This window comes from Gavia stellata, chromosome 11, assembly GCF_030936135.1.
Source record: "Gavia stellata isolate bGavSte3 chromosome 11, bGavSte3.hap2, whole genome shotgun sequence".
Classification (NCBI taxonomy): domain Eukaryota; kingdom Metazoa; phylum Chordata; class Aves; order Gaviiformes; family Gaviidae; genus Gavia; species Gavia stellata.
Window position 1 is genome coordinate 10,457,721 of NC_082604.1, and position 27,544 is coordinate 10,485,264.

At 43.6% G+C, this 27,544-nt stretch overlaps 1 protein-coding gene across 3 annotated transcripts; it reads right to left on the reverse strand.

Annotated features, from left to right (window-relative positions):
* Positions 1 to 26,585, reverse strand: SERPINE2 (serpin family E member 2). Of its 3 annotated transcripts, XM_059822614.1 has the most exons (10): positions 26,559 to 26,585; positions 10,208 to 10,482; positions 8,897 to 9,016; positions 7,485 to 7,712; positions 6,206 to 6,403; positions 3,495 to 3,693; positions 3,249 to 3,349; positions 2,139 to 2,225; positions 1,513 to 1,596; positions 1 to 687 (listed from the first exon to the last, which is right to left on the reverse strand). In XM_059822614.1, the coding sequence occupies exons 2-10, from the start codon at positions 10,461 to 10,463 to the stop codon at positions 650 to 652; spliced, it is 1,311 nt and encodes a 436-aa protein (XP_059678597.1). In that variant the 5' UTR covers positions 10,464 to 10,482; positions 26,559 to 26,585; the 3' UTR covers positions 1 to 649. The 3 variants fall into 3 exon arrangements, with proteins under 3 accessions (XP_059678597.1, XP_059678598.1, XP_059678599.1); XM_059822615.1 differs by lacking the exon at positions 8,897 to 9,016; XM_059822616.1 differs by lacking the exon at positions 8,897 to 9,016 and having other exon boundaries at positions 2,139 to 2,228.
* Positions 26,586 to 27,544: the final 959 nt, after the last annotated feature.

Genomic DNA, 27,544 nt, shown 5'->3' on the forward strand with positions numbered 1-27,544 from the left:
TGCAACACTGACTGTTCATAATGCAGTTTTATTTTTCCTTTGTACAAAAACAAATATAAAATTTAAATCCAATAGAAAGTGTATGCTAGCAATGACAAGTTTACATTACAATAAGACAGTACAATGCGATGTGTATCTAACACCACATTAGTTTTAAAACTCTCAGTGATACATGCACTATATAAAATAAAAATTGCTAGAACTTTTAATCTATTTCTACCAAGAATATCCAAGTACCAAGATATTCAAGAACCAAAAATAATCTTGATAGGCGGTATCTACAAAATTAGACCTTTTCCACACACAAGAAACCAACATTAATAGAAACGTTTATCATTCTTTGTTAAAATCCTCTCACAAAAGCCATACATAAAATTCTTAGTAGATACAGAAAAAGCTCAAAAGTTTGTTAGCATAGGTAACCATTCAGTAGTTTAGAGAATCTTTTAGACATTTTGAAGAGATACTGTAGCTTTCAATCTGTATTTTCCCCCACAAAGCCAGAACTACGTTGACTCCCGTTTCAAAACCTAGTCAGTGGTTAAAACTAGCTCTTGAGTGAAGTCAAAGAGTAGCGTACAAAATATTTAACAGAACAGGGGTGTGTCACATGAGTCTGTTTACTTCTTGAAGAAAGTCTTTTCCACATTCAAGGTTTGTTTATTTGTCCCATAAACAAGATTGTACCTGAGGGATGAAATGAAAACAAGGATTACCATAGTCTGTAAAGACAGTTAAACTTTTCCATGAAAGCATGAAGTTCACAGAGCACAGTTGAGCCACCTTGTCACAGTCTTGTCTAGCCTCCCTCAAGTTTGCGAGCCCAGGGAAGCATATGTTTGGATAGGTGGCCAGGCTCATATTTCTAGAGACACACAGTTCTGTTGATGCTCTGTGGAGCCTTGGGATGGGGACTGCTGCCAGGAGCCTACTCTTCCCCTGGTGCTGGCAGCTGCATCTTGTTCCCTACTAACTAGCGTATCTATCATCCACATGTCACTGCAAGAAGTAGGTAAGTTACTCAAAGTAACTGGGGCAGCTCTGCTCTAGGATAATCAACCCATACTGCAAAGGAACCATGATCACTATGTCTGAACACTCACTTCTGTTCACGGCAGGCTGAGGCTACACCCTAGACCCCTGAAGCCCCTATTCTAGCCTTTGCCCTAGCACTATTTTACTGTCCATCAGAAAGCTGGATCCTATTCACCAATTCATAATCAGTAACAGAGTTATTTCCTTTCCACTTAGGGGAACTATGAGTATTAAAGACTGTTCTTTTGTACCCATTAACCTGCCATGCTTGTTTCTGTTAACTTGGCAGCCAATACTTATTTTTCCTGTTCTGAGTTGTATTCCAACTAAAATAATCTAATATTAAAGGCATAAAAATATACTTGCAGGATTTTTTTTAAAGCAATAGTTATTCAGTAGCTCCAGACTTCTTTTGTCTCTACTGCATAGCTGATATTCAACTTCTAAGCAAAAGAAGTACATACAAATGCTGCTTACCTGTAGGATTGTGCCGGATGAAAAATACGAACGGCCTGTCTACTATGAACCAAGGAGGGGACGACCTGGCTATTAAAATTGCAGCTTGCAAGAAACATAAGGTTTAAGGTTAGACAAAGCAAGTACCACAACACATTATATACTCTGTCAAAGGGAATTTTCCTAGTGTATACTAGAAGCTTGCACAGGTAGAAATAAATGCCTAAAACCTACCAACTTGGTCACACAGATCACACATTCTTATAGGAACCATATTAAAAAAGACACAACAGAAGACCTACAGAAAGCTGGAAGGAAGTCTTAGGTTGTCACCCAAAGCATGCAGTAGCTTAGTCCTCTTTGCTACCTGGATAGCCAGGAACATTACATTGGTGGCCAAAGTGTTAGCTATTAGAAGACGCTTCTCTAGAAGTAAGCCTGTTTCTATTTCTTAGAGTATACCAATGGTCTGATCAATACTGGCAAGTTGGGATTTTCCTGAGAAGTTACATAAAATCCATCAACTGATCTGATCCGAAGTCAGAGCACATTCCTGCAATGGTCTCAAAGTGGGCTATCTTTGCTTAGTGGTATAACCTTCTAATATAGTTTTCCCGAGTCTGACAGTTATCAGTAGAGTTGCCTACTTGTTGCTGCAGAAGCTTTGGTTCCATCTTCACTAACTTCAATTTTTGTCTTTTGCAGAACATGAGATACATGAAGACCTTCTGTTCCTGAAAAACCCAAGGAGAACAGCACTTTCAGTAAAACTAGCTGCAAGAATCCTGAAGTACCTTGTAGCTAGCAGCTATGCTAGCATAGCTAAGAATAATAAAAGCTGCTACAATCCTGCTGAAATCCTGAAGTTGCAGTGAAGAACTCTACTGGTAATACCTTTGAATACAGTCACTAAGTTTGTAAATACAAAAAAATAGGGAATAACCTATCTTACTCCTCCCTCTTCCCCATTTACTAGGTTTTCTTATTTGGTGGTTTAAGTTAGAAGTGTTCCCTTGCATTTTTAGTTTTAATTAAACAAATGACTGAAAAAATATGCTATCTGAATTTAAGTTACACTCCCATTTATCTCAGCGTCGGGGGGAGGGGAGAAAAAAGCACTTAGCAGGACACCTTGCTTTCAATGAAAACAAATTTCCAAGTTTCAAATTAAGCCAGCACAAGGCAGGCTTTTTTGTTAGATCTCTCTGTAGAAGCTCATCAGGAGTTTAATAGAAGCAGGGAACAGAAATAAGATGACATTTTAGAGCCATGAGTTCAAAAATGTCTACACCCCATTTTCAGATTCTAATATTTATAGCCCTGGGTTGGTCCAGTCCCTTAAACTGGGAATTTAGTCCTTGAGCTTTACTACAGCTCAAGGAAAGTCATTAAACATGTGCTTCAGGGAAAGTTAAATACTGCAGTTGCAGTACTTGTTACAGTCTAAGGTATGATATAGTTAGAAGTCCTGCCCTAGATTTCAGACAATGCTTGAGACCCTCAGGTTGTAATATCAAAACTTAAGAAGCTGACCAACATGATTTACTGCTGTAATGCAAGACAAGGGGAAAAAAGCCACTGCAGTGTTCAATAGAAGCAAGCAGCCATGCTTGGCTGGCTACAAAATAGAACTTGCTCCAATGTCATAGTAACACTTATCCAAGACAAAAGAGACAACTGCATTGGTAAAACAGTGGTTTATTCAATGCCAGAAACTATGAATAAGAACCACCATGGATTAAAAAAAAATAACTTACTTGTTATTTTTGCAAAGTTTGCCTTTGACTGGTCAAACATATCTGTAATACCAAGTGCTTTCAGAGGGTCCTTTAAGTCTGTTTCTGCTACTGCTGTAAATCTAGTTGGAACAAACAAAAAAGAATGCATCAGTATTATGCAGGGAAGTTGCCTTAAGCACTCTGTTTCTCCTGTATCAGAGGAGATATATGTACATGACCCCCAAAACACTCCCTGAAGGAGAAATGGGTTATAGGAGTACTTACTTTGGTAAAATAACCTGCACTCTTTTTGCTACCATGGTTGTCATCCAGCTTCCTATTGTTTTTGTGCTGATGTGCGGAATGATAGCAGAGAGCGGTGTTGTGCTTTCGGTAGGCAGAGCAATCAACATGCTTATCATTTCACCATGGTATGGCAATTCAATGATATTATACCACAGCTCATTCGGAGTACTTGTAGTGCCTAAAAAAATAAGCAAAGCTAATGAGCCCTAACTCTTCAGCCTTAAATCTCTATTTTACCTTTAGACACCTACTGCTATAAGGGTCTGTTAGGAAAGCTTTGCCCACATCTTAAAACTGACTCTAAAAAGTCACAGACTGCCTGCCTTTCTGCTAGGCAACTTTCAAAAGCAGCATGGGCTCTGTACAGATGTTATTTTGACAAAAAGCACAGACAGGATGACACCATGAAGCAAATAGTCATTTGAGTTTGATATGCATACTGTTTCCCAGGCAAACCTCATCAGCCCAGAGTGGCAAGCCAGCTACATCAGAAATCACCAGGTCTGTGAATCAGCTGGATCTCTACTTCAGATCTCAGCTGTACCAGAACCTGCTGAGCACTGAGAAACAAAAAGCAAGAAAAGCAGCAGACTATCTTTCCAAACTGAAGAGATCTTGTAGACAAGCTCTTTTTCCTCCAGGAGTCATTGGAAGAGCTCCTGTTTGAAGTAGTCTGTTGCATTTACTTTCTTTTCTTGCTTAGTAAGACTGCTTCCTAACAAGATCCTTAAGTCCTTCAAGGTAGTGGAGAGCAGCCACTTCGAGGCAGTGCAGGAGGCCAACTAGATGAGAAGCAACGCCTCTGTAAGTTACAGCAAGTGCTGAGAAGACTGTCTTTGAGCAACCCTCTCCTCCTCCAAGTTCCCTTTGGTTACTGTGGGATTTCTGGCATGTGACTGGGAAGCAAATGCTTTTTATAGGAGTTTCAAGTGAAAACTTGTCAGTTTAACTACAGACAGGATTTCTGGGAAAGTTTTTGTATAGTAATAAGATCTTATTATCTTTCCCCTTTCTTCATGTAAGTCTGCACTTGTCAGCCCAAGCTGAAAATCAACACCTTCATTAGAAATTTAATCTTGTTGCCAAGGCCATGCAACCTGCCTTGACTGAGCTCATTGCTAGAAAACTGGCAGTATTACACTTATTTTGCAGGAATTGTGTCAAGCTTGACAGTTTGATTATTTCCTTATTATGACAGTGCTTCTCAGACTAGGGCCTACAGATCAAAATATGGATTGCATAAGTCAGCTACAGGACAATAGCAAAAGGTAAACTGTCCAACAGTGAAGTACTACTATCCCGACCCGCTACGTGCTACTATCATTACTACTGTGGCATATCAAACAGGAGGGGAGTTCATCTTCACAGTCAACTGACAGGATTTAAGATGCTTAAGTAATTTAAACATTTAAAGATCCCTTGCAAGCGTAAATAAGGTAGAAACCCTGTATTACGATATCCAGAGATACCCAACCTAAAATGAGTCCTAACCCAGCAGTATTTCTCTTGTTCCTTTCTAGCCTCAGTAGCTTTTCTAGCTTAAACATAGGCCAACATAGAGGTTAACCAGCATCAGAATCAAAAGTCAAAAGACTTCAAGATAATGGTCTTGCTAAAGCCCATCTTAAGCTATGAACTTCTTTCAGATTCCACAGATAAGTAGTATACACTGCAGCAGGCTTCCCCACCTCCCCCAACTCACACTTTCAGCAGTTATGTCAAAGCACATTACATCTGCTCTAATATGTGGGTTTAGGACAGAAAGTTACAGCTGTTTACCTTAACACAAATCTACTAATATTAGTTGAGCACTACTGACAGTAAACCTAGACATTTAAAAGCACAGTGGGTCTTGTTTTTTGGATTTATAACAAGCCATATTCTCAGGCCTATTTCTCAGACTGTATTTAGCACACACAGAAGCAAGTTCCAGGCAGCACTGCATCCTTCCAAGAAGGGAACAGCAGAAGATGTTCTTTTCTCAGAGCTTCAATCTTACTTTGACCAATAAAATCCCCATAGGGCTGCAATGCTGAAGCTCTGAAGTGCATTGTCAGTTGCATCCAGCTGCCTATGTCAGCTCCGAGAGTCTCTGACGGAAGTCTGGCTGAACCTGCTGAGCTTCTTTTCACTTGTGACTCAATTTGAATTTGAAGAGCAGCTTCACACCTTGAGAGATAGCCAACATACTAACCCTGTGCTCCTATGGCTCCCACAGGACTGGGGACTGTGCAAGTCCTATTTCTTTATTATACAGGAAAATATAGATTGATTCTACCCCGATCTTTCTTTCACATACAGCTCATCACCAGGTAAGCCTCAGGGTTCTGTTTCTGTTGACAGTTTTTTATTCTCACCCCTCAAAAAAATACGGATTTCTTCTTACTGCAAAGCTTAAGTAACATGCCAAGTTCTCAGTTTGGGTACCTCAGATTTTCCTTTTTAAAGAAAGCAGGATAAGGCAAGTATTTTGACAGAGTCTTCAACCTTAAGCAACTGTTAAATACTTTGCACCGCAAGCTCATCCGTACCTCAGCAGTATGAGATATTTCTGTAACAAAGCCTCCTACATCAGCTACAATAAGCAATACCATTAAACACCACATGTACAGCAAACTCTTGTTTCAGTTTGAAGGAAAAGAGCAAATTATACAACCATTGTTGGTGGTAGTGGGAGTTACTGAGCTTACCACAGCGGAAGATAGATAATTGGGACAGCATAGGAACTTGGTAGGTCTTCCCATCAGCTCCATAAAATGGACGTTTTTTCGTATTTTCAGGTCGAAATCGTGATTTCCATAAGCCTTTGAAATACACAGCATTTACTAGAACCAGTCTGGTCAAAGTGCCATCAATATCATCTGGAGCTACAACCTGATCGATCATACCTAGAAGAAATAAAGAAAGTCTGAGTATTTGCTGTCACAACAGTGGCCAACTGCTCATTAAGAGCTTGAAATACATATTGCTTTAGGCCTCTTGATTTTGAGTGTGCCAACTCCTCACGGGGTAATACATTTGAGGTTCATAAAGCCAACGGTACTCTTTGTCAAAAAGTAAATCTTTGGTATAATTAAAAAGCAAACATATCTTGCTAATCAACAGACTGATCTTAGAACTAACAGGGCCTTACCCTTTCCAGCTTGTGAGCAGATCTACGGCTATGTTATAGTGGTAATAGTTTCAGCTGAAGCACTTCTCCATTTGCACACTGCTTGCAACATTGCTATGCAAAACCAGTGATGTGGTAGAGAAAGAATTTGACAGCCTCATTTCACAAATACCACATCCAATATCATTAACACACTCCTCACATCCAGGAGGCACTGGTTTTAACTCCAAGAGATACCAAACGTAGTTCACCTAGACTATGAATATGTTGCAAAACATGATCTCTGGCTTTAGCATATGCAAGCTCAAAAACTAGATGCCAAGAGGCTGGAGCCATGAGGAGTTCTGTCAAGGCAGGGTTAATTAAAAATCCTCCACTAAACATGACTCCTAAGAACACAGCCATATCTTGCAGGAGTTTAGGGCAGTAAGAGCAAAAGCTGAAATGCTTTACAGCTTTCCACAAATCTGGTTTACTGAGTCAAACATCTAAGTTGCTTGAAAGCATCTTTTGTGTTTGAGAAAGTATAGCTCCAAGACAACTCTGCTTGGATTTCTCACCAGTTATGTACGAAGGCAAAGAACAGTCGAAGCTCCCCTGATCCCATAGGCAGATGGACGCACACACTATACACATCCCTCAAGGCCACCAGACAGGCACATCTGCTGGGGCAGTGAGACTGCAGATTCCTGGCCCACCAGCTCTAGAACATCACACTAATGCCAGCTTAAATACAATTTTCAGCTGCGAGGCAGAGTTTTTTTCTACCTCCCCGTCTTTCCCCAGTATTTCCATCTGAATCTGAGAGGTCTCAAACACCACCCTGCCATGCACAAAAGGCACTCACTAATACTCACCCCTTGTTTCATTTTTCACCCACTGGTTGATGGAATCACATGCTGCATTTGGGTCCTCAAAGTCCACACTCTTGACACTGCACTGAAACACCTCTTTGTTCCTTGTAACAAAAGGCACTTCCATTTTAAAGCCACTCTTTGCAAACACTGCATTAGCAATTGTAACAATGTCTTTATTCTTTTTTGAGACTATGAGCCTGTTTATCTTCTTTAACGCTTTACCAACTCCTAGTTGGAAAGAACAGCAAGTTTAATTTAGAATAAGATGATGAACAGTTACTTTATATGCAACTATTAATGACATGAAAGGTCAAACATTAAGTGCTGGACTAGCAAAGCAGACCAAAGCAGGCATTCTGAGAGGCCTTCCAAAATACCCATTTCTGATCCCTCATCTGAAGAACGCTACGGTTTCCCAGCAAAAACATGATCTTCACTGTGATGTCTGCTGCCGCTTTAGCTGCCTGCTCAGAATGCTATGGACAGTGCTGGGGATAATATTGGGGTTCCAGTCTTAGCATGGAGCTACTAACAACACTCTTCCACAGAACAGACTGTTCCAAAAATCTATTTCATACAATAGCAGCCCAGGTCACCTGTCAGTTCTGAGACAGTGACAAAGAAAGCTGAGGGCTCAGCCTGCTCACTCGGAGCCAATAGGTCTGCAGGATTATGCAGGTGGTCTTGAACCTCAGAGTGCAAAGCAAAAGTTGTTCTCTCACCATCCTTCCTTTCCATTTACTGGAGAATAAAGGAAGCTGTCAAGATTTCTATGATAAGGTTCAAGTCAAGTCTCAGTTTCCTTAAAGACTAGGTCCTGGCCTAAATCAGCTACAAGCAGGAGTCAACCCCTTAACACACAAGCTTGCCTTTAAAAAAGAAAAAAGGGAAAGCAGTAGGTTCCAGTGCTTACAGTCAAGATCCTTAGGACCTGAAAGCAGCTCATATCGAGTGCTTGCTAGCTCCTTCAATGTATATGAGAGAAGGCATATAGCAGCACAGAAGAACTGTTATGTTCACCACACCCAGTTCTCCCCATTGTTATGGCTTATGAATGAGTGCTTGTCCACACAGGGAAGCTATTGCCAGGCAAGCAACTTCATGTTCAACCATTATATTGAACAGGATCATTGGGTGGCTGTTTTTACAGCAGTTATTAATGGGCTCCCTCTGTTTCCCCAATACAATTTAGGCAGAAACATTTCCAGACTGCTTCCTTATGTAGACAAACTTGAGATAAGAGATATGAAGGGAATAAATTAGTTCAGAGTTATTCTCTTAGCTGCACATAAGAAAAAGCCTCAGATGGCTTTGCTGTTTCATGTATCATGAATGCTTTAGTGGTACCGTTTGTATGAATCTCTACATGTTCACTCTCCAATATTATGGGCAAATTCTTTTGGAGAACATACCATAACAGAGGTTCTCAAACTGTATTCTGTGGACCACTGGGGGTCCACGGAGCACTTTCTGGTGGTCCGGGGAGAGCTGGCTGGTCTCATGATGCTGGCTCTCCTCTTTGCTTCCAGCTGCTAAATTGCATTAAAAGACAGCTAAAGATAAATTAAATACTTTCCAACTGTTACCCTTCCAAAGAAGCAGTTGCTGTAGTTGCCAAAGGACTGTAAGGCAATCATGAACAAGAGTAAAGGAGATCTGTGCAAAGAGATAGGTAGCATCCCATAACAAGTCTCTGTAACAAGGTACTAGCTACCTTCTAAAGAGTTTGAGAACCTCTGTGTCTCACAGTTAAGATTAGAAAGTCTGCAGGCCAAATAAAACAAGTTGATAGAATGCTTCAAAATTTTCACAAGTACTTGTATTTTGAGCATTCAAATGTTCCTAAAGCTGATTATCCCATGAAGAGATTTCAGTCTACAACATTGAGATCTTAAGCTGACAAATCATTGTTCTGTACTTTAAATCCAGAACCAAAACAGCAAAGCAAATGAAGACAATATGACACTACTGCTCAAGATTTAAATGTGCACTTACCTCTTGGAGGGTTTCCTATTCCTGGAAGGAAGGCAGAATGCTGGCACTAAGATGTTAAGTCTTGCTGGCAAACACTCACAAAAATACTCAGCATGCAAAGTAAAGCAGCAAGAACCTCCAGTCTACACCCTCTCGAGGGGCAGACATTGGCAGAGGAATATAAACACAGATGCATGCAATGTCAGGCACAGAGACAAGCAGAAATGGTTGTTTCAAGAAGAGGGCACTACAAGAACTATGGATTCAGGGATCCTGACAGCAGAAACACAAATGAACAAAGCTGAAGAGCTTCAAAGTGAAAGTATCAATTGTATGGTTAGAGTTTGCATTGCTTTCAATGTGGTGATGAGAAATATTCTCTTGCCCTGTTGTCTAAGGAGTGGCACATTAAGGGCTGTTCAGTACAGCCTGAAACGTGGTACAGCAGCCTTCCTGCACAGTGCTGGCACTGGACCGCCATCCACACTGTTCTGGGGAATCAATTTTGCAAGGATGAAGGCAGTTCTATCCAGGACCCTGGAGTCATTAACAAAGCTGCTTATAAGCCAGTTCAAGCGTATGTACATGCCCATACTCAAATTGCCAATTAAGTTCAAGCATGTCCATTTTGTGCTTTGGTAAACAGAGTTAATTGGTGTATAATGCAGTCTACCACACTTTGAAAGCCATCTCAAAACATGAAGATTCTGACAAAAAACACACCCAAAAACACCTGAGGAATCACTGACCATTTACACTGTATCTCATCATAGTTGTCAGCTGCTTCTTTGTCTTGCCATCAGCGCCCAGCTGCAACACCCCCAGGACTGATGCAATCCCATGAGGAGAAACAACAACATTGTCCTGAGGCTTAGCTTTCACTATCTGATTGAAGACCTGGATTCCAACATCTGAGCTAAGTTCCTCCAGAGGGTAAAAACTGAACTGGGAACATACAGATGTTAAAGTCCCAAGAACAAAGAGAAATGGGAAGTACCAGTTCATGATTTCTGGTTGGAGATACCTGTTAAGAGAACAAGAGGGGAAAGTTAAGTCAGCTTTCACAAGTACAGCATTTTTATTTTAAATTTAAATTCTTATTTACCTAAAGAGCAGGTAAGTCTCGCACAAGCTCCACACACCATTCACAGAGCTCTGTCAATGGGACTCTCACCTGCATTTTACTGCTACCAGTATTTTAGGTCTAGGGGTTTCCAGAAGCAGAGATAACCATAAAATAGCTAGATATCAGTGGCTATATAACAGGACAAAAGCACCAAGTTGGGAGGCTACCTCCCGCTACACACAAGTTCAGTTAGTTTTGTGTTTCAGTTAAATGGAGTCTTGGCATTTTATTTAAACTGCCCTTCAGGATAAATTAGTGCTAATAAGCCTTGTGGTATGGTCCTCGCCCACTAAGATGTGATGCACAGTACATTTTATAGATAATTTTCTGCAGTGAACAGAAGCACGTATACATATGCAAACAGACCTTCTGTTGTGGGAATTTACACCTGCCTAGAATAATAAAAGTTAGCTGCATAACTGGCATTCTCCATGATGGGAACATAGAGAAAGACGCTTAGATTTTAAAATGCAAGGTTAAGTTTGTATTTTAGCCCGTACTTTTCCATTTGAGAAAATTCAGCAGCTAATGAGTACAGAAGGAAGTTCACATTCAAAGTGGGCCAATCTTCATCTGCAGATCTAACACCTAACAGAATTCAGCATCATACACCCATGACGTCCCAGGAACTGAGGCACAAGCAGCAGCAACAGTTTGTTCAGGACCTCTCAGCAACTGATTACAGTACCAAACCCAAATATTAAACACTGGGTACTGTAACTACTGGGCTGTATTTCCTCCTGATGGAAGTGTATTAAGTCCCTTTTTTGTTAGGGCAAACGGGTACTTAAAGGAACAGTCATGCAATAATCTCTTATTTCATGAAATTAGGTTCCTTGTTCACCTTTGAGATGTTCAATCACAACATTTTTATTTTAAGACATTTCAGCTGCACAGTTCAAGAGTCCTGACCTCCATTTTCAGACCAACAAGCGAGCCTGTTCCCCCACTGAGCCGACTTCGGTCCTCCAAGGGCACCCTTGGGTGTTAGTCTCTCAAACATGCTGAGAAGTCAACCAGTTCCCTAGTTCACTGAAGGCTAATCAGGCTGCAGAAGGTTGATTAAACTGATTAAAATGTCATTTGCATACCCCATACAAAAACCAAGAATAGGTGTCTCCTCCCCTTGAGCCCTCTGCTCAGCGTTGCACACTTGCTCTTCTGGCTCCAGCAGCCCCTGAGCTGGAGGCCAGCAGAGACGCAGCATTCAGGCGGGGAGAGTGTTTCGGCTGAGGCGTTATTCTCAGCCGCCTCCCACTCGCACGGAAGGGCGTACTGCACCAAGGAGCCCTGCCATTACACAGCCTACCTACGCTGCAAGTTCAACCCATGCTGGAGCACTTGATTACCAGAAAACCAGCTGGTGTTTGTACGGATTCATTTCATCAGCTTTTAATAGCATGTACTTTAACTGTGCTAAAACACTTGAAAGTAACAAATACAGTATTCCCACTTTCTTCTACACCATTTCAGGGGACAGAATTGGCTTCGTCAAAGTTTGCTGTTGTAGCACAGAATAAACCAAATGCTGAACATGAAATAATGCAGGAGTTGAGACATCTTTACCCCCCCTAACCCAACTGTTAGTATAGCTGTGACCAGAAGAACCTGTTGGACTGTTTTAAGTTATGCAAGAAAAAGTGAAAAGGCTGTCCTACAAAGCAGGTTAACAGCCCGCCCACTAATTAACAGTCTTTCCCATCAACCTGCTAATCCCCCAAGCCATTTTGCACTGAAGTACAATTCCTTCCAAAGGAGCTCCATACCAGCCATCATCTGGCACTACTCAAGCTTAGTCTGGGTTTGGCTGGCTGCAGCCGAGACCTGCAGGAGGAAAACCAAACGCCATCTGACCCCCCTGAAGCAGGTTACCCGAGGCGCTTCCTAGATTTGTCCTGCACCCCCCACCACAGGCCACAGCAGGAAGCAGTCGTGGGAAGGACCAGCAGCCTGACAGGGAAAGTGAACTTGCACTTTTTTTTTTATTAAAAACATTAAGGAATGTTCTTATGTGCTCCTTGATACTAGCACAAACCAACCACCCAAAATATCTAGTTTTGTTCTCAGGGGAAGGCTTCCCTCTCTCCCAGGCAGCAGCTCTACACCGATGGCAATGCTGCCTTGCAGGAGGCAAGAAGAGTTAGGTTTGGGTTTAAGGGGTTGGGTTTTTTTTGGTGGTTTGGTGACCATCTCTTCTCCCTACCCAGAGACCCAAGAAGTGCATTTTAAACAAAAATTCTTAATCCCAACATTAATCAGACTTTTACCTAGTACCTTGTCAAAAACCCACCCACCAAAACCCCACAACTATTAGAGATTCTTAGTAGATACACTTACAAGCAAGCAAACAGTTAATGTTGGTGCAATACAGCCTGTCCCATGTAGTGATGGAGACTGGGGATAGTGACAGACAAGGCAATCACAGAGCACACAATTTGACCTCTAATTTGAAAACCCTGCTTTTGATTGAGGCAGCTCCACCTGATCCAACCAGCAAACCAGAAGAGATTGGGCTATTTTGATTGCATCTACCCTTGACACATTACATTGCCCTCATAATATACTTCTGGCAAAGCCAGGAGTGACACTTGTCTGAAACCAAATGACAATGAAACATTGTTTTATTTATGTACTGCATCTGCATAAGCCTAATTGAAGTCAGACATTTCTCTCTTCTTTGCCTTTACCACAATATATTGCAAGTACCAAGTTTTCTACTTCACTGATGACAGCACCTGCCAGATTCAGGGTGACAGCTACCAACAGCCTTGCATTTTCCCCATGACACATGTGTGAAGGCCACTGCTGCAGGATTTTGGTTTTGCTTTTATTGTTTCAGGGAAAAGCTACTACCTCGTGCACCTCATTTCCCCAGAGTCTCCATGCTTGCCTAATCTCTCCCCCCGCTATACCATTAAGGCAGGTTGGTGTCCATTCCGCACCACGATCTCTAGCAGATACCTGCTCAATAAGTGAAACAAAGTTGTGCAGCGCTCTGAGCACCAGAAAAAGAGTAAACCCGCTTTTCAGCATTAGTTAGAGCAATCACTTCTCAGCCCTGCCATGCCCATTGCGTAGCTTGACCAGCTAACTGAGGAGTAAATTAATCTTTGAGCAGAAGTGGCATTCATGTTATTAATGCTTCTGGCATGGATTTCAGTATATTCAACTTCTATGCAGTTCCACTTCTATGCAGTTCAGTAACAAGAAGTGCATTTGCATATCCTGAAAGAAACAGCTTAAGAACAGTGCAAGGAGAAAAAAATCCAAAAGGATGTAGGATGTGTAGGATGGAAAACAGTTGACCTGCTATACAGAATACCAACAAGCTTTCAACAAGCTTTCATAATGCTGAAGCTGAAAACTTAGTGATAGTTAAATTTTAATCTAATACTTCAGAAAGCCAAACAAAAATACAAGCTAGGCATTTCTTTGCCTATGACCTTTATATTTTTACAAAGCTAACTGAGAAGGAGGAAGGTGTATAGTCAAATTCATTTACATAAATGTGGGCTTTTGAAAGATGCCGGACTAAAAGAAAAATCCCTCTTCAAGATAGGCTGCCCACTTCTTAGGTTGAGAACTTACAGGGAAGACAACATCCCATAACTTAAATTTCTGAACAGACAACGGAAATACTGACACTGACTCAAAGAAATGCACCTAGAGAATAATAAAAACCAAAAAACAGTTTAATTTGCTACGTGAATCCAGTTCTTAACTCTAACACTAAAGTTGCTGAACAAAACAGATGACAGTGTCATGCATTCAGCTGTATAAGGGATGCCTTGTCCATGGCAAGTGTACAGAGAACTCCATTACTCCACCTGCCTCACTGAACAGCTCCATACCAAGTCCTGTGCACCATGCTAAATTAGTATAGTTACTACCTATATCTAACTGCAGAGCCTAGTTTAAGCCGCTGTGTACTTTTAGACACGCAGTCCCGTCAGGCACAGAGCTATGGGGAAGGCAGGAGAGGAACACCACAACGTGTCATATCTGCACTGGTAGTTTTGTGTTGTTTCACAAGAGATGATGAATGTCTTCAGGCTACCAATCTCTAGATGCCCTCAGCCTCTAGCCAGTGTTGCAAACACTAACCCTCATACATATTAGGCAGAGTAGTCAACTCTCACTGGGCTCAGCTATTTAGGTCACCCACATAATGCATAGTTTACGTTTTTTGGCTGAAGTTATTATGGAAGTATTTATGTCAACAAAGAGGACACGATGCTTTTGGCCTGCATTTACAGAACACTTGGTACAAAAGCAAAGTTACATTAATACAGACTGTTTGATCTGGGTCTAGAAAGGCGTTTGGTGGAGCAGGCAGAAGTTAAGTCTTCAGCCCCAGGCACAAAAAACTGCTGAGCATGGAGATGCTCCTACAGGAAAGAACTAGCTTAGAAAGGACTTGGTTTTCAGATAGCCAGACCGAGCTTCTGCACTCTTCCCCAGAAGAGAAGTTAGTTTCATTCAATATCAGAGGCAAAAACATGAGCTGAAAAAATACCCAGATTTAAAATGTAAGTTGGAGAAAAGTCCTGTCCCAGAGAGCCTGAAGAACACTTTGAAGTGAATTCAGGAATAAATAGTGAACTGTATAGATTTTTAGATATCCGTACCAACTGCATTAAGTATTGTATGTATGTTGGTATCCTATGAGACACCTTCAAGTGTTTATTTTGAAGCCTGACTTCAACAGCAATAAAGTATAACCCAAAAGGCTCATTCTTGCAGCTACAAGATGGATTCTGCAGTTTCTTTAAAGACATGTCAAGCATAAAGTTTAGACACCATTCACTTCTGCGAATAGCTGAAACCAAAACAGCAGCAAGCGCAGCTAAACACAGTAAAACGAAAAAGCAGAGTCTTGCAGCATTGCTGGTCTCACTGTATTGAGCCCAAAAAGCTCAGAGCCCCTGAGCCCATGTAGCAGACGCTGGGCAGCCTGTGTGCCCAGAGAAACTTGGCCTGGGACAAACATTTAGGGACTTCTCCAAGTTTGAGATGTTGATGTTTCCTTGTCAGTGCCATCTGTGCTAATAATTTAAAAGTCTTATTTCAACTGACATGTGAGCTCAAAGAAAGAAGTTTCACTTCAGGCATTTAACTAACTCTTTCCAGCAGGACTGAATAAATATTCAACCAAACTTGTTAACAGTCAGTTAAGAAGCTGGCTGAGCACACAGCAATTGTTTCTCCAAAGCAGTGAGACCACTCTGGTTGCAATGGGAAGGTCACATGCTGGATCTTGTTTTTCAGATGATGCACACTTGGCAGCATATTAAAAACATTCAAGCCTGTTGGTAGGCTTCTCCTCTCCCCCTCACAGTGTTTGCAACTCCTCTTCTGCCTAAGCTTCTTATATCCCAAAGCCTTCAGCTTCAGTATTCTCTCCTACCATGCTGCTTGATCTCTGCTACATCTAAACACGCTTTTGGGTTCAAAGCAGCAGGACCCATGGTCTGAATGCAGACGAGTTCAGAAGTGGCTTCTTCCTCATGACGGAACTGTGAAATGTTTCATCTTCCTCCAGGTCTTCTGGTACATCCTGAATGCTGGCTCTTCCCTGTCGTCTAGCAACTCTTTCCAGTGCTTCCTGCTTTAAAGTGAGGAAGAACCCCACAGACATCCCCACAGATACAAAAATAAAAGCCATGTTATATCAACAGGTCAGGTCAAATGAAAAATATCTAGCACAACAAAACAGTTTTTTTTTTTACTCCATACCTGGAAGGTTTAGTATATGCAGAGCATTACTAAGAAAGGATGATTGCTAGCTTTTAAACAGCTCAGTACTTACACTGCTCTGAAGAGGAGTAAGTTACTGTCAACATGAGATAAACATAACTTGTACAGAGATAAGCCAGAAGTTTTTTTAAAAAACATTTTGTACATTAAGATATTGGTCTGACTTCAGGCACTACAGCCCATATTCCACACAACTGCAAAAAGCATGGTACTGGTTCTGAGGCTTCCCTCTCTCAATGTTAATCCTTTCTCCGCTATTTCTAATTCTCTCAGTTTGTTAGTGCATTTGTGTGTTTCAAGATGGACCATCTCCATCTGGAATGCCTCCCTTTCAGCTGTGTCCAACCAGCCTCCCCTGCCAAGGCAGAATTTCCCAGCTGAGTGCCGGCTTGTAAAACTGGCTGGCCCCAGATAGGAACCATCTCTTTGTCCAAGCACAGCTCCCACATGAGCAGAAAGTTAGAGTTTGGTGCTTCTTTTTGAAGGGTCCTGACCACCACTTCTCGGGAATTTCCATTTAGCATGAAGGACAGAGAGACAAGCTCCATTTAAAACTTTCTGTAGCCTCATGACTAGTGTCCCTAGTTCATAAGCCAGAGACTGATTTTTCTCACCAGTATCTGTCTGTTGGAGCAGACAGATACAAACAGCGTTTGGTGGTGGTTCATGGTAGTTCACCGCATGATGCGAAATCGGTCTTTGTAAAGCTGACTAGAGACAGCTTTTGATTTCACCACTCAGTTGTAGCTGTACTACAACTACACAAGCACTATTCAGAGTTTCAAGAACACAGATAAGTATTTATGTATTGTTTGCTTTTACTTCCATCGCTTATTTATACATAATTAAAAAAGCCAACTTGAGCACTGCTTCATGAGGAGCAGGCCATCCCCATGTGGTGAAAGATGAGCCAGTGGGAAAAAGATGAGCCTGGCTGAACAGAGAGCTTTGGCTGGAACTCAGGAAAAAGGGAGCGTTTATGACCTTTGGAAGATGGGGCAGGCAACTCAGGAGGACTACAAGGATGTTATGGTGTTATGCAGGGAGAAAATTAGAAGGGCCAAAGCCCAACTAGAACTTAATCTGGCAACTGCCATGAAAGACAATGAAAAAATGTTTCTATAAATACATTAGCAACAAAAGGAAGGCTAAGGAGAATCTCCATCCTTTATTGGATGCAGAGGGAAACATAGTGACAAAGGATGAGGAAAAGGCTGAGGTACTTAATGCCTTCTTTACCTCAGTCTTTAATAGTAGGAGCAGTTGTTCTCTGGGTACCCAGCCCCCTGAGCTAGAAGATAGGGACAGGGAGCAGAATGAAGCCCTCATACTCCAAGGAGAAGAGGACTACACCGCTACACCACTTAAGACATGCACAAGTCTATGGGACTGGATGGGATCCACCCAAGGGTACTGAGGGAGCTAGCAGAAGTGCTCACCAAGCCATTTTCCATAATTTATCAGCAGTCCTGGCTAACCAGAGAGGTCCCAGTTGACTGAAAGTTGGCAAATGTGACGCCCATCTACAAGAAGGGCTGGAAGGAGGATCTGGGGAACCACAGGCCTGTCAGTCTGACCTCAGTGCCAAGGAAGGTTATGGAGCAGATCATCTTAAGTGCCATCACGCGGCATGTACAGGACAACCAGGTGATCAGGCCCAGTCAGCATGGGTTTATGAAAGGCAGGTCCTGCTTGACTAACCCGATCTCCTTCTATGACAAGGTGACCCACTTAATGGATGAGGGAAAGGCCGTGGATGTTGCCTACCTAGACTTTAGTGAAGTCTTTGACACCATTTCCCACAGCATTCTCCTGGAGAAACTGGCTGCTCATGGCTTGGACAGGTGCACTCTTCGCTGGGTAAAAAACTGGCTGGATGGCTGGGCCCAAAGGGTTGTGGTGAATGGAGTTAAATCCAGTTGTCGGCCAGTCACAAGTGGTGTTCCCCAGGGCTCAGTGCTGGGGCCAGTTCTCTTCAATATCTTTATCAACGATCTGGATGAGGGGATCAAGTGCACCCTCAGCAAGTTTGCAGATGTCACCAAGTTGGGTGGGTGTGTTGATCTGCTCGAGGGTAGGAAGGCTCTGCAGAGGGATCTGGACAGGCTGGATCGATGGGCCGAGGCCAATTGGATGAGATTCAACAAGGCCAAGTGCCGGGTCCTGCACTTTGGTCACAACAACCCCATACAACGCTACAGGCTTGGGGAGGGGTGGCTGGAAAGCTGCCCAGTGGAAAAGGACCTGGGGGTGTTGGTCAACAGCCGGCTGAATATGAGCCAGCAGTGTGCCCAGGTGGCCAAGAAGGCCAACAGCATCCTGGCCTGTATCAGAAATGGTGTGGCCATCAGGAGCAGGGAAGTGATCGTGCCCCTGTACTCGGCACTGGTGAGGCCGCACCTCGAATGCTGTGTTCAGTTTTGGGCCCCTCACTACAAGAAGGACATTGAGGTGCTGGAGTGTGTCCAGAGAAGGACAGCGAAGCTGGTGAGGGGTCTGGAGCACAAGTCTGATGGGGAGCGGCTGAGGGAACTGGGGTTGTTCAGCCTGGAGAAGAGGAGGCTGAGGGGAGACCTTATTGCTCTCTACAACTACCTGAAAGGGGGTTGTAGAGAGGTGGGTGTTGGTCTCTTCTCCCAGGTGACAGGACAAGAGGCAATGGCCACAAGTTGCACCAGGGGAGGTTTAGATTGGCTATTAAGAAAAACTTCTTCACTGAAAGGGTTGTCAAGCATTGGGACAGGCCGCCCAAGGAGGTGGTTGAGTCACTATCACCTCCACAGCCATGGGCCCTGGAGGTATTTAAAAGACAAGTAGATGTGGTGCTTAGGGACATGGTTTAGTGGTGGACTTGGCAGTGCCAGGTTCACAGTTGGACTTGATGATCTTAAAGGTCTTTTCCAACCTAAATGATCTGTGATTCTGTTCTATGAAGCAAATACACAGTTTGCTGATATCACAGGTCAAGGGGCTTACAGAGACAATTCTGGGACTTTACAGTTCTACCACCACTTCCAAATTTTATCTGTATTCTCTCATTATAGTAGGCTCAACAACTTTTGTTAAAGTTTTTGTGTGTTATTTACTCTGGTATTAAAGCAGAGTTTCCACAGCCTTCTAAGATCTATTATCAAGCCTTACAGTATCAGGAAGATTAAAGAGAATTATGGTTTTAATTCACTGGTGTCCCTTTATTAAAAGTAGTGAGTTTGTTGATCATAAGTTCTTTAGGCAATGTGGTTATTTTAACATAATGAAGAAACAGCATGGGACAGTCAGCTCATCATGACTAATGCTGCAGAACCAGTTTCCCAAAAAGATGCTGCACCGTAGTGTTTCACAACATGGCAGTGAGGCTATACCCTCTTGCTCTGGATTCACCCCAGTAGAGGGAACAATGGTTCAATGATTAAAGCGTTTGTCTAAAACTTAGCAGCAGGTCCATAACCCAGGCTCCCATTTTAAGTTTTTGTGGAAGAAAAGCCTCGTGGAAGCACAGTTCCCACATTTACTGTACATTAACAATGCTCACTAGGCAAGTACAGGCTCATTAAGAACAAAAAGGCAAACCTACAGGATTGCAAATTCCCATTAATAAGGTACAGGGTATTAACTCTTTGGTAATAGGCTGCGTAAGTACAGATTTATGAAGCAACTCCACAAGGTGCTGGACTAACAATGGCTGGTGTCTTATCAAGTACCTCACCACCACCTTTACCTTAGCCCCCACTTCTGCTATAGTATTTGACCTTCTTTTTTCCTTAAAGAGTATTAAAGGGAAACCCAGTACCCCTATTCATTTCTACTTGTTGCAGAACTCATCTGGTACCAGGACTCTCGCACCTCTACACTCCTGCAGAGCAAACAAACTTCCTCCTTATCTCTCCAGGAAAATTTTAATCTGCTGTCCAGTGACACATGCCCTATCTCCTGCACATACCAGGCTGAAAGAGTAGAAATAGCCTTGTGGAGATGGCTCCATGGCCACTGCCACTTTGAGACTGCATGAAGAGCTGCGCTTGGAGCTGACTGAATATCAAGAACTTCCCAGTACACATCCTTCTTCAGAAGGGTTAAGATACTAATATCTGTAACACTCAGACCTAGAGAGCTGTCAAGCAAAGAAAAAAATCTTTGTAAATAATAAAGCTAAAAGACATAGAATTGAGTCCTCAAACCAATAGTGAAAATTTCAGAGCTTTGACAAGGCACGTGAGTTGCTGCAGAGTAGAAGATAGATGATTGTTTGCCTTCAGATTCTACACCTTTTAGGTTTAGTTTACTCTACAAAAGAATTACTTGTATTTCCTATTAAACAATAGCCTACAAAGTTCCCATCATTCCACACCCTATGGTTCAGTCTGGGTTTACAGCACAACTGAAAATGGGGTTTTCTACAGAGCAATAGTATTTTTATACTCCTGGGAAGCTACAAGAGATGGCAGGACGTATCACCCACATGATAACTAACCAAAGCCTATGCATGCTTTGGTTAGATATGCCCCATTGGTAACAAGTAAGAGACAGGCTCTCAGTCTTCCAAGTGGCCATTAAGAAACCACACTTAAAATAATGCAAGTAACTCAGTATTACTAAGTTTTTACTTATTCTTCCTCCTACAAGAGGTAAGGCTATGGTAATAACAGTGTTGGCAGTTCTGTAAAGTTACACTGTTTTGATACACTCATTTCATCATAAAAATAAATTGGAACAACTCCAGTATTCTCTGTTCATAAGAGCTTTTATAAGAACTTGTACTTATACAAACTCAGCGATATCCAAGACCTGAAACTTAAAGCATTTGTATCTAGGGAATGCTACCATCTGACAAAATACTTGGAGAGATCAGGAACACTGTTCTAACCATTTACTTCACTTGTGGTTGGAGATCTGCAGAGTGATAGGTGACTAGCCTTTTATTTATTTATCATACTGTACAACATTAATAATCAACCACTTCCTACTTGCAAGTGCATTTATAAACCCTGTTCTTATCTGAAATACTAGGTGACAAATGTAACTCTTTAATCCTTGGCTACATTACACTTTAAGTTATTAATATTAAAGATGAAAAAAGCATACTGATTTTCTCTCTAGGACAGCATCACTGAAACAGACTTAAGCTCACAGAAACATCAGATACTAGTTTTCTAGTGGCCTTTTCTCAGCCATTTCAGAACTAGCTTAAAGGTTACCCAAAAAGGATAGGGATATTTACATTTTTCTTTACAGCATACAGACATTTACTTATAGTCATTTTTTTTCCCCCTCCATAGCTTCAGAAGCAGAACCAGCCAGCCACAACAGCATCAGAAGTCACAGATAGACACCTCCTTAGTCATCTGCAAGATGACTTTTATTAACCAGTTAGTAAGAGAATTAACAGCTATTTAGAAGACCCGTATTTAAGAAAACATGCTCTTTTCGTTAATCTGACCTCACTTCTGATGAATCCCACTGGCTTTACTACAGGTTTCTGGAAAGGCAAGACGTAAATTTCCATAGAAAAAGGGACAACTGAATATGAACTACGCACAAGAATCCTGCAAGAGCAGGTCATGACCTAGTATATTAAGCCATCTGATTCAGTTCAGACTGAAAGCTTGTAGGCTGAGTTGTGAGCTGTGTTGGCTGAGAAGCCTCCGCACAGTCCATCGCTATTTCTGTAACACAGATGACGAACCTCAGCAGAGGAAGTAGGCAATTAGCTGGGAAAGCAGCCTCTTAAGCTGAGCTGCCAGAGCAGCTGGAGGCCTCAAGCTTGCTTCACTGCTGAGAAAGCTACATCAACTACTCCTTCTGGAAGAGGAAGGTATATAGCAAGAAGGAAACATACAGCCAACAGGTAAATCCACCAACTTCTACAGAGGATTTCTTTGATTGCTTAAGGATGTAAAGTAAGAAGATAACAGAATGGAAGAGGAAAGTAAGAGGTATATTCAGTTCTCCTCTTGTTTTTGTACCTGTAACCCATCAGAGCCAGTGACAGCGACTGCCCCTCTCCTATTAAAACAAAACAAGAAACCTCAAAACCTATTCATAACCTTTGGCCACCAGAAGCTTGCAGTTCAGACCAGATGACACCGCCATCTCAGAAGCAGTGAGGACCATCACCAAATACCACAACATGCAGTTTTTCAGGAATAGATGTTTGAAGTTCAAATTGTTGAATAATAAGAAAAGCATTTAAGAAAACAAATCTTGGTCAAAGCTACATAACTGATGAACACGAATTCCTATCATCTGCACATCAGATGAACTAAGAGAGCTAAGATGTACCAACATTTCTCAATACTGCTGCTGGAGACCCCAGTGTGATTTACAACTGTAGCTTACAGTTTGTTGACAACTAATATTTCTCACAAACAAACAATTTCTACCTGCATGCTGAGGCCACTACATACATACAACCTTGAGCAGGTGTCTTCAGAACTCACTGGTAATCAGTCTTGATGCCTTCCATAATTGCTTTCATGGCCCCAACATACTAAAAAGAACTTCAGGCCGCTGTTTCTAAAGCCCAGGAAGAGAACAGGAGGCTGCCTGAAGCAGATGGTTTACATCGTGTTGCTGAGTATGGTCAGCAAGACTGAGATTTCCACCATGGGGAGATCAATCCACAAGATGATTATGCTTTCATAGTTAAACCGCTTTGTGGCATATTTATCAGACCCCAGCATGAGTCACCTCCTGATTTCAGCCTGGAAATGTAAGCGAAAGCATCCTTCTGGCTATTAAAGGTGAACACCCGACCACAGACAAGATACAGTATCTGCCAAAACTCATGTGTTGCCACAGACACTGCTCAAGAAGAGGTGCTGAAGGATAAATAAAGCATTTCAGTTAGCACTTAAGTGTATTTCAAGGCCATGACAAACAACTCAAGAAACCATGGCACATGCTAGCATTGCCACCAAAATTGCCCCATTTTCTTCCTGTCCATGATCACTGGCTTCAACTTCAGCAGTGACCTCCTCTGTGCTTGCAGAAGTATTCATGTAGTTGAGTAGTGAACTAGATTCTAGTACTAAAGAGGAGACAGGAAAAAGCAGAACACAGGACAGCTTTTTTCCATAGCCATTCCAGCCTAAACATTTGTGTAGCTACAGCTGTAGAAAGCTACCACCTTTATTTTCATCTCTTTCTGGTCTCCTCCCACCCCATCATTTTAACCATTGCAGAGGAGGCACACCTGAACACATACATGGTTGCACATATTCAGCTTTCTCTTTTTTTTATACACAGAAGCTATTTACTAAAAAACCACCACCTTTTTATATTTTCATAGTTCTCTAATTTACACTTAATCTTTAAATTCATATGTACATGATTGGCTACTCCATGCTACCTGCTCTCCACCACTAAAAAGAGGCAATTCTTTATATCGCTCTGCTTATTCAAAAGTTGTTTATGGTTAATATAGGTGCGCTGAATTACATGGTACTTACAGGCTAGCACTTAGCTGTAAAACACGATTTGTAAGTTTGTCACAGGCAATTGGGAGGATGCCCAGAGGCTCGCAAAGCTGACTGCATCCAGCAACACTTTACAGATTAGTGATGATTAATCCATCTTTTCCCCTATCTTCCCATGTATAAAATCTTTGACCCTAAAGAATAGTAGAATCCAGTTAACAGACCAACTAACTGGAAGTGTTTTGATGATTAGGCTGGATTTCCCCCTAATTAATATTACAAAAGCATGCTCTCTCATGCATGCTTGTGATTAAGCAATCCAAACGGTCCAGACAACCTAAACTCCAGCTTCCAAGAAAAACCTTCCACTAAGCCTCAGCTTTTTCAAGTGCAAGCACCACAGCTGCCTAGCAAGAATCAAAAACCGCAGCCAGCTGCATGAGCCAGGTAGATACTGAGCCCACCACCACCACCACAGCAGCACAAATCTATAGCCAGAGCTCCCTCTGAACTGTTCCGTTACTGTAAGAGTACAGAATTTATATGTATTTCCATTTTAATTCCTAGCAATAAGGTGAGGTGGTTATTTTTATATATACACACACACACTTCAGGCTAATCTAAAAATGCCTAGTGCAATTTACTGGGCTCCCTGCTTGACATTTTTCTGCCTAACAGTATGCTGTTAAGGAGCTTTAGGACTGGAACACACTTCTGGCTGTGCAATTTAGAGACCCACACTAAAAGTCTCCACATGCCACTAAGACATGCCATTCTCCTGGTTGTCAATGACAACACCAAACAGAAGCCTCAACACTTCTGTACACACCTTGAGACGAAATCCACTGCAGATTTCTATTGTTTTCTTTTTTGTACTGACAGGAGTTTAGATCACCTCCCTCAGAAGGTACATAGAGCTATATATAGACAGCTGTCTGTAGTGATGGTCATATCAACATCCGAAGCAAAGAGGAGTTTTTATAACATCCTGATACCCAGGTAGCAGATGCAAGGGTAATGTCCAGATAAGCAGCTTTTCAGCACCTTAAGAGCACTGACAAATTTTGCTGACAGATTGTCTGGCATACAACTTGTCCATAATTTTAACAAACTGTAGACTAACATTCATTACTCAAAGTTTACTTCCGTGCCAAACAGCTGCTATTCTCACAGGTTTAATCACACCCCATTAAATGCTAAAATTCCAAGCTAGCACATCTTATACGTATTTGAATCAATCTACTTAATCATCCTGGCTTTTTATTTGCGTTGGTCTTCACCTCACACACTTTAAAGGCTCATCTGATCACTCAGCAGGCATGCAGCTGCTTTTCGCTTTGCTCATGGATTTCTGCAGCTTCTCCCCTTTTTTGAAGCTATACAAGAGTACAGCTGCTTACACCTACGTACATTTTGTGAATAGACCCTACAAAACCAGGTTTCTAATGAATTCCTGTGGAGAGCAGGGGGTAAGATGTTACTAAATGCTCACGCAAGAGAAAGTGAAGGGAGAAGAGGAAGTCATTTTTCAGTGCAGTGAAAAAAGTAAGTCTACCAGGTTTCTCTTTCAGGAAGTTGCCCAAGAATGCAATTAAAACCACAAAAACCAAACCATGTTTCAGAATTATATGGAGGCATGCGAAAGGGGGAGAGAAATAAATCACACTGAGGCCTCTAATCCATAAGCAGATATTCTCAAGTTTTAAGGGAAATCTGACATTTTAACACCTATTTGTTAGTACAATGGTATCTCCAAAGGTTTTATTTCTCTGTGAAGATCCTCCTGCATTGCCCAATATTGAGTGAAGATACTGAACACCATTTTAACCAGGAGACAAAAGGCTCTCTCCTGAAGTGTACTTAGCATTTCCAAATCCTCCCAAAACTCAGTATATGAAGCACACTCCCGTATTATTCAAAAGGGAGCCAAAATAAAGAGTTTTAACTAACCAGTTCGCTGCTTCAACACATATTTAGTGCCATCAGCACTAGTAAATCCTGTTTCAATAACAGAATATATACACCCTTTGCTCCCCAAACAGCAGTGGCTGTAGATACTTCTCTCCCATTTCTCTCGCTTGGTATGTAAAGAAAGTCTCATTACTAGCTTAGTTTTTTTTTTTGCTAGTAGAAGAAAAGCAAGCTCGCTCTCATGTTGAACAGGAGACACTAACGAAAGGAGCAACTTCCAGTTTTCAAGCTCTTACGATGAAGTCGACGCTGGGGAGGCGACACCTCTCTCGCAGCCGTGGGAGCGGAGCGGGCTCCCGCGCTGGCCCGGGGCTGCAGCGGCGATCCGGCGGCTCCGCGGAGCGGCGGGCCCGCGGGATGGAGCCGATGGCGGGGGAAGCAGGCGCTCCCCACCCGGGGCCGGCCCGGCGCTGGCAGAGCGCAGGGCTACCAGCTTGAAGACCCGCTTCTGGCGGGGAAAAAAGCCTCCTTGCTTTCGGAAAACCAACAAGAAGAAACTCCCCAGGCCAGCAGCACCCACTCACGCCACAGCGCCCAGGCAGCCGGCGTTGGGAAACTCGTGGGAGCAGGTAGCAGGGAAAGCACACCGAACAGCCCGCCGGCGCCCAGGATAACATGTCCGGATCGACCATTTGCGGCCAGCGGCCTCCGGGCTGTCAACAGGGAAACTTTGGTGCCCCCCGCGGAGCCCGCACGCCGCCCTGGCCCCACTCCTCCTCCGCCGAGCGGCTGCCCCGGGCCCTCCAGCCCGCCCCGTGTCCCCCTCCACCCCCGCGGCGGCGCGGCACAGCACAGGGGCCGGCGGGCCCTCGCTCGCGGGCCCTCGCTCACCTCCCCTCGGCAGCTCTCAGCCCGGTCCCGACGCGGCAGCTGCTGCACCGCGCCGCTCGGCCGGAGCGCGGCGGCGCCCGGCGTTTATAGGGCCCGCGGCCCGCCCCGCCCCGCCCGCCCGCCCCTCCGCCCGCCGCCGAGCCCCGCGGCCGCCCGCCTCGGGGCAGAGCTGCCCGCGGCCGCTGCGGCGGAGCGGGGAGGGGGGAAGTGCAGTGACGGGAAGCGTCGGCCCGGCCCCGAGCCCGCCCGAGGGGAGCAGCCCGGCCTGCCCGCCGACGGCGCGGCGGTACCCCATGGCGCCTGCGGCACCGTAGGGCCCGTCGTCCTGGGCACGGCCGGCTGCGTCCCTTCAGCTCGGGCCTGTGCCCGTGCGCCTGCCGCCCCGGGGACCCTCCCAAGCCCCACCGGCAGCTCTTGCCCCTCTGCCTGGGGCACGGGGAGAGGCACCAGCCATGGGGGGGAGAAGGGGAAGCAGAGGCAGCTCTTGTGGTGCCCTCGGGGGCGAGGCCGAGCCTGGCAGGACCACTGACGAAGCAGGGGTCAGTGAGAGGACGGAGACCACCGAGGCCAAAGGCTGCACATCCCCCCGACGCAACGAGGCCCCTTCCTGGCACCAGCGTTGTGGGAGATGCGAGGATTTCGGCTGAAGGGTCACCTCCTCCCACCACCCCGGCCTTCTTGCACGCTCCCTGTGGCTGGGACTGCTGCGCTCACGTCCGCTGGCAGCGGGGACAAGGAAATGTGTGCCTGCAGCCTAGGACCTCCATCCCTTGTATGCCGCCGGGGTTTTGCTCTTCACAAACCGTGCAAGGGGGGATCTGAGGGAGGCGAGCTGCTGCTCCAGCGTAAGGGCACGGGCATGGCAGTGTGACAGGACAGAAGTGTAATCCTGGGAAAACGCATGTGAATCCTAACACTGACTGGCAGCCCCTGGACTCCTCAGCTGACAAAGCACAAGAGGGAATTTCCACTATTCATACCAAAAC

Bases quoted from the DNA above. Each gene is read 5' to 3' on its own strand.
- SERPINE2 (XM_059822614.1), bottom strand. From the start codon at position 10,463: ATGAACTGGTACTTCCCATTTCTCTTTGTTCTTGGGACTTTAACATCT. The intron at 7,713-8,896 runs GTATGTTCTCCA...CTTTCCAACTAG, and splicing joins GTTTGAGAACCTCTGTTATG to GAGTTGGTAAAGCGTTAAAG. The intron at 688-1,512 runs GTAAGCAGCATT...TTCATCCCTCAG, and splicing joins CATCCGGCACAATCCTACAG to GTACAATCTTGTTTATGGGA.